The sequence below is a fragment of the Nilaparvata lugens genome, chromosome 4 (assembly GCF_014356525.2).
Source record: "Nilaparvata lugens isolate BPH chromosome 4, ASM1435652v1, whole genome shotgun sequence".
In the NCBI taxonomy this organism is placed as follows: Eukaryota; Metazoa; Arthropoda; class Insecta; order Hemiptera; family Delphacidae; genus Nilaparvata; species Nilaparvata lugens.
In genome coordinates, this window is record NC_052507.1 from 6,202,290 (window position 1) to 6,215,960 (window position 13,671).

The 13,671-nt window shown below is 35.5% G+C and overlaps 1 protein-coding gene across 1 annotated transcript in view; it reads left to right on the top strand.

Annotated features, from left to right (window-relative positions):
- LOC111046205 (O-acyltransferase like protein-like) overlaps positions 1-13,671 on the top strand; it is a 34,999-nt gene that overhangs the window by 2,266 nt on the left and 19,062 nt on the right. Inside the window, 7 exon segments of the mRNA XM_039425659.1 lie at positions 1,049-1,281; positions 4,261-4,472; positions 7,873-7,970; positions 9,221-9,414; positions 10,467-10,596; positions 10,599-10,626; positions 10,895-11,060. Of these exon segments, the coding sequence (XP_039281593.1) occupies positions 1,049-1,281; positions 4,261-4,472; positions 7,873-7,970; positions 9,221-9,414; positions 10,467-10,596; positions 10,599-10,626; positions 10,895-11,060 (1,061 nt within the window).

A 13,671-nucleotide genomic window follows, 5' to 3' on the forward strand; every position in this document is an offset into this window, starting at 1 on the left:
GTGTAGACAACTATCTATGTAAATAATTACCTTGACTTGTTAGCCTATACTGTGTATTATTCTATGTTACTAGTTTCTGTGTTTGTATCAACTATTCATATGACTACCCGTACAACAATTTGTATGATTATAGAGTATTCTATCTCTGCCATGTTTTACAATTTTAATAATTATTATTAAAAGAAAATCCAAATTAAATGCTGTAAATCACCCCCAAGACTGCAAATACTTTTAAAATATTGACAACATCACGGATCCCGGTCTTATTATTTAATTATTATTAAACGAAAATTACAATTAAATGCTGTAAATCACCCCAAAGACTTCTGCTACTGCAAAATATTGACAACAGGGTTAACAGCTAGATGAAAATTCTATGAGAGCTGCTATACAACACTTATTAGCCAGCCCGGGAATCGAACCCGGTACCTTCTAATTGCTAGTCAGGTATGCTTGCCCCTACATCAAACTGGCAATCTCTGGATAGCAGCGCTCATTTTATACGAAGCCATAGCGGCCAGCCAGTCTACAGATGGAAATTGTATTGAAATTCCGACTACTGTATTGTTTACTCTATCCAATAAATTAATGAGAAATTGAATTTATTTAAAATCTTATTAATGAATAATTATTATTATACGAAAATCTAAATTAAATGCTGAAATCAAATCAGAGGTTCGATTCCCGGGATGGCAAATAATTTTTGGATATCAGATCTCATAGAATTTTCATCTAGCTGTTAACCCTGTTGTCAATATTTGCAGTAGCAGAAGTCTTCGAGAGGATTTATAGCATTCAATTTGGATTTTCGTTTAGTAATAATTATGCATCAATTAGAATTTGAATAAATGCAATTTATCATTAGTTTTCATGTTTTACAATTTGTATTGTATTTATTTATTTATTCATTGTCACATTACATCAGGTTTTTGAGTTTCACTCATATGACAGGTGACATGTTAGTATTACTAAGTCTAAATGATTATATAATAATTGTAGATATAATTGTTGGCTGTGAATAAATTGATGTTTGTTTGTTTTTGTCCAGTGTATGACTCGACGGGCAAACTGAACGCGGGCCTACTGGGAGGCAATGTGGCGCATTTCGGCGACTACGACCAGTGCCTGGGGGTGGCGGCCGATTGGGGGCGTCACCACATCACCGGCAAATACTGCCTGGCCACCCTGTTTGTAGACATCCGCCCCTCTGCACCGCCTTCTGTCAGGGAGGCCGTCGACCGGCTGCTGTCCAGGCGGATTATCACCAGCACGGCTAACGATGTTAGTTAATAACACTTCTGTAAAATCTAGAAATTACTTCTCTATTTTTATGCCGCATCCACACTTTGGCCCAATGCATACAAATGACGACAAGTGTGGATGGGTGGTTTGCTAGTGCTCGCCTTCATTGGTATTTGCATGCCATCGCTCCGATATTTGTCGAGCAAAGGCCAGCCAAGCGAAGACCAATAAAGGCCAGCTAATGTGAACGCTGGCAAACCACCCATCCACTCTCTTATCGTGCTGTTTCATGTTTTATTTTTGTCGTCTGCTCTGCTTGTTTATTGTTTATTGTTCTTGAAGGGACGGATTCAAGGATCCAAAGGTTCAAAGAACCCCACACGTCAACCGAAGCTTATTGTGTTCCCAAGTAGTATGTTAGTTAGGCAAACCAATACTAATGTCCTTTACAAGAACCAGAAGTTTTTCCCTATACTAACATTCCATTCATCACCTGGTTGCAATCCTTGTCGCAATCCAGTGTGATATGCTTGGCAGTCTCTTCAGACTGATTAGTCCTTGTGACCTACGTGAGTTCCACTCCTGGCCTTCTTTGTAGGTCCTTCCGCTGAGGAAGGGGTGGCCAAGTTGCCTCTACGGCGCCCGGCCACCCTTGACTCAGCCTCTTGACCCACATTTGTGCCTGGTTTTTCACCCATCACTGGTCTCTTGGGTTTTTCTTTTTGCCCCTCCGAAACTTTGCAGGGTCAAAAGCCTCACCTCTCCCAAGAAGTTTTGCCTAAATGGCCGCCCTTCTTTGAGCAGTGGTGAGTTTTGGCCTCTCCACCCACAAACTCATGACCTACGTGAGTTCCACTCCTGGCCTTTTTGTAAATCCTTCCGCTGGGAGAGGGGACGCCAAACTGCCTCTAGGGCGCCCGGCCACCTTCGACTCAGCCTCTTCTCTCTTCGACATCTCTGGTCTCTTGGGTATTTCTTTTTGCCCCTCCGAAACTGCCCTGATGGGGCAGATCCCATGGGTTTGGAGGCCAGAGAACTCCAGAAGTTGCCTTGAGGTCCATTTTAGTTGCCTCCTACGACAAGCATGGATACTGTGGGTGAATTCTGGTTTTCAACACATTCTTTAGTACGATGATCGACTCAAAGCTCCCCCAACCCACAGGGGGCGTCTGCTCTGCTGTTCTATCTGTGTGATCAGTGGCGGCTCTTGTTAAGGTTGCACAGTTGCACAACCCCCATTAATTTTTATAATAATCAATAGATTATTTTTTAGAAATAAATAAAATAATTAAATTCTTAAATTGGGTACTAGTATTAACTTAATGGAAATTATATTTAAGTTTCACAATTTCATCATAATCCTATAATATGAGCAACTGTAAACAAACGAAATCAGACGCTTCGGCGGAATTGAATGTAGTTATTAGATGTTGCAATCCTCCTGCAACCAAACTCCTGTACGCGCACTATTAGGCCTACTATGTATATTAGCGTTGTGATATATTTCTCTAGATGAGCCCATAAGAACACAATGTGGTAGCACTTTTTCTGCAACCATCCGCGTGTGGCGCTAGCAGTCCATAGCAAAGTTGAGAAAATATGGAATTCGGGGAAGGGAGCTGTGGTGGTTCAATTCGTTTTTGAAAGAGAGGATGCAGGCCACCCTAATAAACCATGACAATAAAAATTATCAATCAAAATGGGCTGTAATCAATGCTGGTGTACCACAGGGCTCCATTCTTGGTCCCACATTATTTATTATGTACGTAAATGATCTGTCATCTTGCTCTACTAAGCCACTTATTCAGTATGCCGATGACACATCATCTATTATCACTAATTCAAGTTTGAGAGCTGTAGTCACCCATACACAGGAAGAGCTACTGAATATCAAGAGATGGTTTGCTGCAAATGGTGTGTCTATGAATTCAAGTAAGACTAAGTTCATTACCTTCCAACCCCCCATTTTGCAGCCAGAAACTTTAATGAGTTGGCCGATTTGAGTGTACCCCAGCAGAGCGTTGCTGTTGATCTTCTAGGAGTAACACTAGATAGTAGATTGGACTGGTCAGTACACACTCAAAAAATATGCTCCTGGGTTAACTCGGCTATTTTCTCACTGCGAGTGCTCAAAAACACATTGAGCTTCAAAGCCCTAATGGTGGTATATTACGGTTATCTTTTTCCTTTCCTCAAGTATGGCATAACCCTTTGGGGAAGATCAGAATTCTTCATCCTAGTATTTAGATCTCAGAAAAAAGCATTAAGAGTTATTTTTGGTAAGCCCCCCCCCCCCCCGATATCCCTGTCGAGAACTATTCCTTAGTAGCAGGATACTCACACTGCCGTCACTGTATATCTTGGAGATCTGTTCATACGTTCACAAAAACCTACCAAACTTCACCCGCAATAATGAAATCCACAGTTACAATACAAGGCACTCAGCCTCCCTATCAGTGGCTGCTCATAGAACCGCCATGTTTGAAAAATCTCCGCAATATATGGGCCCAAAAATATATAATAGATTACCTCAGGATATTAGAGACATGGCGGACTTACGAAGATTCAGAGGAATGTTAAAGAGGATGTTACTTGAAAGGCCATACTATTCTGTGGATGAGTTTCTGCAGGAGTGATATATTATTGTTCCTTGTCTTTTATTCTTCCCAGGTCCTTGTACATAGGTAATCTTGACTAACTGCGTTTTTATATATACTGTATATATATATATTAATATTTCATGTGACTATTGTATAATTACAGTATTTTATTAATGTATTATGATATGTGTTGAGAACCTCCTTTAGGTTGCTCTTTTTGACTTATCCTCAGTCTGATTATTCGGATGTTTGGGACGCAATAAAAATAATAATAATAATAATAATAATAATAATAATAGCAGTCTTGTGAAATTACCCCGTATCGGATTCTGATAAAAAAGAAATACTCCAATCCAATAGTTTTCAATACAACGATAGTAGTAATTTTCTTATATTTACTAGAATTTTCGTATTGCAGAACATAAAAATAGTGCCGAGTTTCACGGAGTTATACTGGGGCCTGTGTGTCCCCTCTGGCTGCTCGGAAACAGATGTAGCTTCTATGGTGTCCACTCTTGTGTCTCCCTACAACTCATCCGAGACTGGCTTGCAGTTCCAGCTCAAAATGGAGCCGAAACCTTGCGAAACCAGGAACACCGAGCATAACTATTACAACCAAACGCTTTTCCTGTGAGTATTTCAACTCTTCCATTTAAGAATAAGAATAAGAATAAGAATAAGAATGTTTATTTCGCCAATTTGAAATGTAATACTTTGCCGCATCCACACTCTCGCCCAGTTGACGACGAGCGCGAGAGTGTGGATGGGTGGTTTGCCAGCGCTCGCCTTCACTGGCCTTGGCTTGCCATCGATCCGATTATTCTCGAGCGAAGGCGAGTGGCCAGCCGAGCATCCACGAATGGTCACATTGCAGTGTGGATGGCAAGACCAGTATTTGATTAGCAATATGTATTGCTATCCTTATCTATCATTCAACAAAGCGGATAGCGCTATCTCTTTCTTGCTTTACTCTGCTGCCAGATCGTTTATTAACAATGTAGAAATATAATTAATTAACAAAATATCTTATCTTGATTATGAAATCATTGATAAATATAATTTCTTGCTTGATAGAATATAATTGATTATTTTAAACGAGAATGAACAGTTAATATTACATCAATAATCCAGTATTAATTATCCAACTTAGAAGGCATTGACAAGACAGAGGATCGGCAACGTTCAATTAAATTCAATTTATTATTTGTCACAGGCTAAACAATAGTAAGCATTGACAATAGTCACTTACATTAAAAACATTTAAATTTTAACATTCATATACAAAGTTAAAAAAATCTGGTGTGACGCACTCACACAACTTTCCTTGCCGTTATGAAAATTGATCACCTGACGCTAGTGTTCCCGCGCATCTCAAGTCTACTATTCAAAGGTTTGAGCCAGCTGGTGACAGGGCAATAACGCTGGAGACACACATGAGGTCTGCTATCTCTTCATAGTGAATGATTTAATAGAATCAACAATAATTTGCAATTGAATAATCACATTTTCTCGAATTTAAAGCTTATTTTCAATTTTAGGTGAAAATTTTACTGAACATTAATTGTAGAGATTTTCATGCTCAATCTACTCCACTTGATTTTTTTTGTTTCAATTGTATCTGAAGCCTGATAATTGGGAATCTATCTGCATTGATGGGGCGGAGCTCCTGAAATTTTTACAGATATGGGACTTGTGGCAGTTGATAGAGCTTATCGATGACTATTTTAGGTATGAATTTGATCAAAATCGTTGGAGCCGTTTCCGAGAAAATCATGAAAAACCCTGTTTTTGACAACTTTTTCTCCATTTTAGCCGCCATCTTGAATTGCATTTGATCGAAATTGTTCGTATCGGATCCTTATAGTGAAAGGACCTTAAGTTTCAAATTTAAAGTTATTCCGTTAATTGCGAGATGAGATATCGTGTACACAGACGCACATACACTCATAAGCTGCGTACACATATTCGCGCTTCCAACCCGCACCGATCACGCTCCTCCCTCGTACCGCCCTAGTACCGCCCTCGTACCACCATCGAACCACAGTCGCACCGCCCACGCACCCATCATGAACGTCACGGAAGATGTTAGATCTTCTCGCGTTCCCCGGTCGAACCACTCTTGCTCGCCGGTCGATCATCAATCGCTCTGCTGGAGTGACGTTCGGTTGCGGAGCAGAGCGAAAGTCTGTACGCACCTATACACACACACACACACACACACACACACACACACACACACACACACACCACACACACACACAACACACACACACACACACACACACACATACAGACCAATACCCAAAAACCAGTTTTTTGGACTCAGGGGACCTTGAAACGTATAGAAATTTAGAAATTGGGGTACCTTAATTTTTTCGGAAAGCAATACTTTCCTTACCTATGGTAATAGGGCAAGGAAAGTAACTGGATAAATTTTTAAAATAGTGAAAATATAATATTTAAAAGCTAATAAATAATATGTCAGTTACAGCTAAACGTTGTTCTTCTACTTTCTCCACTGCCATTATAACGTAGACCTCACTATAGTGTGAAATCTTTCTGTAATTTGTATTTGAGGCAATAAAAAACATGTTAATTTCTCCCTCGAGTTCTATTTAATATGGCTTTGCATTGAAATACAGATAATTCTTATCTTTGATGATATCTTTTTATTACTGATGACGTCCACATGATATTTCTGCCTGTTCGTGGGTAATGGAAAGTGCGATGGTGAATTGATGAGATGTCCATGTCATCGGCGGGACTCGAACCCGCGAACCAGGCAGCGCTGGTAGACCGAAGCCTGTAACGCTGCTCCTTACCAGTAAACCATCCCGGCCGGACTTAATGGATGGTTTTCCATCCATTTTAAGATCTCCATCCTAATAATAATAATAATTTCTCTGGTCGAGGTTACAACACGATCAGAGGAGTTTATTCAAAGTATAGACATGATTACAAAAAGCATATAAGCTACAATTATTTACAAAGTATTAATACAATTGGTTGATTATTTGCTGATCTAAGAAAATGTGGCCCCCACTATATATGAATATGTGTCGGGATGCCACTAATTTTGCTATTGTTTAAGATTTTATGCCAAGGTAAAAATTCCAATAAAGATACATCTTGCGAGTCATTAGAAGTTCATGAAAACCACATTTATATACACACATTTAAAAAAAGAAAAATTGATATAACCTATGATGTAGAAATTTTAGATAAATTTAATATAGAAAACATTTATAATACTTATGGGGGAAAACATTAACATTAAGAAAATAAGAATGAAACAGTATGGACATTTTTCATAGAACTAATTGTTCTCCATGATTGATTCTATTATCCAGGAGCCACTTTTTTGTTTTCGATTTGAATGAATTGATTGGAACTGTCATTGGCAGTTTATTGAAAATGTTTGATCCTAAATATGAGGCTGACCTATGAGCGGCTGATGTTGTCATCCTGGGAATTGCCAAGTCCATGTTTCTTCTGCGTGTTCTTACTTACTTACTTAGTAAAGTAAGTAAAGTGCGTGTTCATTGCGGGTGATTCAAATTGATGAAGAATTGTGGGTTCTTTTTGGTGAATGTTAGAAATCTGTGAATGTAAATCTGTCTGATGCTGAGGATGCTGAGCTCCGGGAAGATGCTGAGCTACTGAAGGGAAGAGTGGTCGTCTGCGTCCTATTATCCTCAAAATTAGCTTCTGAAACTTGAAAGAAGATCGATGTGGCAGAAATTTGTAGCTCCCCAGGTAAAATGCCATATCTTACTATGGACTCAACTATTGCATAATGAACATTTTTCATTATGTCTGTTGATAGTAGCTGCTTGAGTTGGATAAATTTGTAGATTAATTTTCTGATTTTAGCCGTTTGATGTAAAATGTAAAATCCCAGCGAAGTAATTCATCTATTTTGACTCCTATTATCATCTATTATGAATGGATCAGGATGATGGCCTTTATTAATGGATTAATTTTTATCAATTAATAAATATCATTAATCGTCCGTACTTATCAATTGCAGAATTCTGTTTGGAACTGTGCTATGGCTGGTGAGTCATTCAACTATTGTGGATATTATCAATGGGTTCCACAGTCAAGCAACAGAATCTCCCAAAACAGGTAGGTGCATGCTTTGTTTCAAGAAAAAAACAAAGTTTTCAAATTTCTTTCACCACTTTTCCTCTTGAAGTTCATTCTTAGATTAGGTTTTCACAATTTCAAACTCTTATTCGATATTAAACGTTATTGATGTGACACATAACCTAGCTACATTTGGACTGTTGTATAAATTAGAATTGGAACCATTTAGGCGTATAAGCCTGTGGTACTTTTCTGTAAGCTGTGTAATTCTCATTGATTAAATAAATGAATAAATTTAACCCAACCCTTCTTCACACAATTTTTCATCAATCAATTTTCACAGCTTAAAAAAAACATAAATTAGTACTTTAACTTCATGGAGCACTTCTTTCACTTTTATAATAACTTAGTGGTCAACTCTCAAGTGAAAGTACTTTTCACTTTTTTATAAGTACAGTAGTACTTTTTGTAATAAATATTTTTAAGAATGAAAGATGTGCTTCATAAAGTCTAGTAATTACTAATAGTTCAAGTTAAGATGAGTTCCTTAAAATAATTTAGAAACATGAAGTATTACATTTATTAGTCTATATTTATTGTGTAACACCCAATATTAAGTTACTCTTTACATTGCAATAAGTACTTTTCTTAGATTACATTGGAAGACCACGACATGTTTTGACACTAATTTTTTTTTTTTTGTAATAACATTGAAAGATAAAATAATAAGGTAGTCCTTGTGCTATTTTTCTTCCAAATTTATAGGTGACAAAGTCCAAGATAAGGTTAGAATTTCACGTGTACAATTTTTATAAAATGTTGGTCCAAAATAAACATTAAAACTATAAATTTTGAATTTAGATGGCTTAAATTGATGAATTAATTAGAAATATTCCACTCAATTACCACTTTTAACGAATAATATTGAGTTATTTAAGAAATTTGGAACTATTCAAGAAACACAGATAATTTAATTATATGTATTTATAATTTAATTTTCGAGTATATTTAATGAAGTTATTGCATCACAAAACGTTGCAATAATTGCATTAAAGAAGCAAATAAAGTGGCCATAAAAGACAAATAAAAGGTAACTTGTTAATTTGTTTAAAATTAATATCACATTTTACTCTTGTATGGCCAAATTTTCTAAATTCATGAGAACCATACATTCTTGTTTGTACTTTCAATGGTGGTACCTATTCATACTATCATTCAGTTCCCCTGTCTCTATCTCCATACCTCTTTAACATTTCTTTGGAAAATACAGTCTTCCATATTTTTTTCAGAAATGATGTTGAATAAGATGTTTATGGCGTTCTCTCTGAAACGTACTGTACCTTTCCTATTGGACGCATCTGAGCCCGGAGAGCTGAAATGCATTCATGGCTTGAGATTCTACTTTTCTCTCCTTATCTACTTGTTGCACAAAGCGGTCTTCCTCATGTTTGTGCCTGTCATTAACAGGATATCTGTTGCTGAGGTAAATTTACATTTTTTTAGTTACTTGGTCGCATTATCCAAGCACAAGCCTGAAGCATCAAGTTGGATTTATTTTTTACGCTGGCTCATTCACTAATAAATAATAAATTACTATACATAAATGTAGCTTAATTCTCAATTAATGATTAAAAAGTACGAACTGAAATATTTTTCAATGATAAGAAGATGATATCACTATAATATATTTTTCCTCCACCTACTGTCTAAAGTACTTACTTTACTCCCTGAAACATGATACTAAAGTGTCACTTTTTCGCTCTCGGTAGTAAAAAACAGAAAAACTCCCTAGGGAGGAAAAGTGACTCCATTTAAATAACATTGGAAGCATCTCTATATTTTTAAAACTTACATTGTAATAGGTTAGAAAGTCTAAGCTCAGATGAGAAAGCATAAAGAGGTGTCTGTCATTGAGTCAACTGAATTCAATACCACAACCAGAAATTTGATCAACTCATGAAATATATGTTTGTATGATATTATATTCTTAATATTAGTAGATGATAAAAATTTATACAATTTAAAAAATATTTTATTCTATTCAAAATACCAGCCAACAAATATTTTTGATCTGCAATTCAAATCTGAACCGCGTGATCTGGAGTCAGCCATTTTGGTAGACGCCCATCTGATACAATTGTTACAACTTTTGCCAATAGATAGCGCAATCGGCAGTGCCAATCAGACGACCGGTTTTTAGGTTTCAGGTTTAGGTTATGTTGTTAGGAAACATTGTCACCAATACGTAAGTTATTAAAATGTTTTTTTTTTCAGTTTCTATAAAAAAATGTAGATGGAGGAAAAATGTTGTGTACATCACGAGCAAAAAATACGTTTTCTCCCTCGGGAAAATTGTTGCCCTCGGCTTCGCCTCGGGCTTCAAAATTTTTCCCACAGGGAGAAAAAGTCGTACTTTTCACTCTAGATATACAAATAACTATTATTCATCAAATTCAGACTGCTATTTCGTAAAAAGTATTTTTGAAAAGTGAACATTTTTGACACTAGTACAATTGTTTTTTTCTCTCTTTATAGATGATGGAAAACGAAGCTTCTATGATAATTCGTGTTGTTTGGAATTGTGTTGATACATTCGTTCTTATAAGCGGTCTACTTACATCCTACTTCACCATCAAAAAACTGAAAAATGGCGGTAGAATGAATATTTGCAAATGTACATACAACGATATATCAAGTAAGTTGGATGCACATTTTTCCTGTGTAATAAATCTTTTTTAAACATATTCATTGAAAATCTTGTACACACCTCATAACAATCATAATTAACTCTGATTTTCAGTTCTCTACTCTTCTAAGAAACTATTTTAATAAGATATTTGAAAGTTCTTGCTGCATTTGAAGCATTCATCAGTTTTTATACATATTTTTTCAAACATACACTAATTAATGTTAACTAATTTTCAATCAAAATTAAAATTCTATTCACTTTTAAAATATTCCAGATTCACTCCAGTGTTCCTGATGACTTTGCTGAGTTTTACTTTCTTTGCAAAACGGCTGTCAAGTGGACCCTTGATGATCAGTGTTGGAAATCACTTTTTGGATGGATGTGAAAATATTTGGAAATCGGTATTCTATGTTAGCAACTTTGATGGCATCAATAATATGGTAACTATTAGTATTATATCATCTCAAATCCGGGTTCTAGTACACTCATTGAATCTAATGGATCATTAACCCTACAAAATTTAAGTGAGATTCAATTCAAACTGACAACTTTGGTTGAATGAGAGGCAATTATGTTATTAATGAGGAATGCGGGCAGTTTGAAGCTGTCATATAAAGTTTTTCATAAATAACATACAAGCAGAAAATCATAAGAGTTCAATTTACGAATTATAATATCAAATACAGAATAACGGAAGCTTTTAAAAACGCCATTAAACATATTAGTAGGAATGGCAAAAATGATTTTATTCAAACTAATATAAAGTTCAAGACTTGCCATTTGAGAATTATTAATAACATCTTTTTTTTTCTTTTTACTCATCATTACATAACATCATGTCCGGGAATATTCCCGTTTGATACGTAAATTGTCAGATATAATAATATATAGGTACATAAGAATATACAATAACATATATGATAGAATCATAAAATAAAATCAATAACATTTCAAGTCACAGTTATAGAACTATTCATAATAATAGAATAAATTTCACCTCAAAATCTATCAACAATAAACTCTGCCACTGAGTAGTAGACTCTCTCAGTTAACATTGACTTGATAGTTTTTTTGAACAGCGGCAATGAATCAATTTTACGGATGGCCTCGGGTAACTTATTATACAATTTTATTCCTGAATAAGAAGGGTTTCTTTCGTAAGAGGCATGTCTGTGAATAGGGTATAATATCAAGCTCTGATTACGCGTAGAATAGTTATGTCTGTCTGTGCAAAAATTAAATTTATGGATATTACTCTTTATGAACATTAACAAATGAAATATGTAGATGGCAGGCAGAGTGAGGATCTTCGATTCCCGAAAAACAGATTTGCATGTATCTCTAGCTCTTAAACCAAAAACCACCCTAATGATCTTTTTTTGAATTAAAAATATTTTATAGCTGTCAGTCGAGTTTCCCCAGAAAATATTTCCGTAGCATAGGTGGGAATAGACATAGGCATAGTATACGGTGATGAGTGTATTTCTATCAACTGAATGAGATAGCTTGAGAATAACATAATATGCACGGTTCAACTTCGTCGTGAGATTTTTTATATGTTCTTTCCAATTTAGTCCCTCATCTATTGTAACTCCTAGGAATTTTAAAGATTTAGCTGTTTTTAGTCCATTATATCACTTATTCACAATTACTTTCTTAAGATGGCTTCCTCCTGCACGAATTCAGTCTTGAAATTTGTGTTGAGATTCCTGAACAATTGCTGCAACATTTCAGTTGGGATATTGTTAATTTCATTTTGAATTGTCTGTTGTGATTCAACCACAGTTATTGGTCAAGTTGTGAAAAAGTTTGATTTGAGATAGCTCCACAAACAGAAAATCGCAGGTGGACAGATCACGGGACCAGGAAACGCAACCTAATCGTGAGAGTACACGGTTACTGTACAATACCATAGAGAAACAATAGCGTAAGTAGAAATCCCATGGTATAGGGCGTTTATGTCGCAACTTTTACTGTTATCTCAAGCCGATTACTGTTGATTATTGTCGAATTTTACTGTTATGTTGGGGTAAGAGTGTATGAACGGCACAATATGAGAGACTACCAGCGTCATAAAGCTTCACAGGAAAGAACTACGTGGACTATCAGCTTGAGATAACAGTGAAAGTTGCGACATAAACGCCCTATACCATGGGATATCCACTTATGCTATTGTTTCTCTATGACAATACTCACTCGCACAGTTGCCATTGAATGCCGTGCAGAGTGGATTTCGCTCACAATTTCATCAATAACTTTGAATTAATTAAAAATTAAAACATAATTCAAAATGAAATCCGCAATGTCCCAGATGAGATGTTGCAGCAATCGTTCAGGAATCTCAACTCAGATTTCAAGAGTGTATTCGTGCAGGAGGAAGCCATCTTGAAGAAGTAATTGTCAAAAAGTGATAGATGTTATTAATAATTCTCAAATGGCAAGTGATGAACTTTAGATTAGTTTGAATAAGATAATTTTTGCCCTTCCCACTAATGTTTTATGGCGTTTTTCAAAGTTCCCGTTTTTCTGTGTCACTCTATATTTTACCAAACAAATTTACATACTGCTTCACATTTTTCCAAGTACAGAGACCTATTATATATATAGTTTACATACATATTATATAGTATCTCTAATATGAATAAAAATATAAATATATATATATACCTTTTTAAATTATTCAGTCACAACATGTTTTGGAAATATAATGCCATTATCAAGTAATTAAACTTGACTTGACTTGATAATGGCATCATATAGCCAAAAAATGCTGTGACAATAATTTTAAAAATGGTACTTAGATTTTTATATTTTTATTTATATTCAAAAGTAGCCCTAAAGAAAAAAGTAAGATCTAATATTTTTTTCATCCTCTTATTTTCTGATTTTCAATTCATTGAAAGCATCTATTATTATAGTGGTCAATTTTATTGTAAATTTAGGAAATTTTAGAGCATTCTACGGCGATGAAATACTCCATGTACAACTTGTCATTATATTTATAAATATTGCATTCTTGAATTATATTGATTTGTTTTATTTATTATTTAA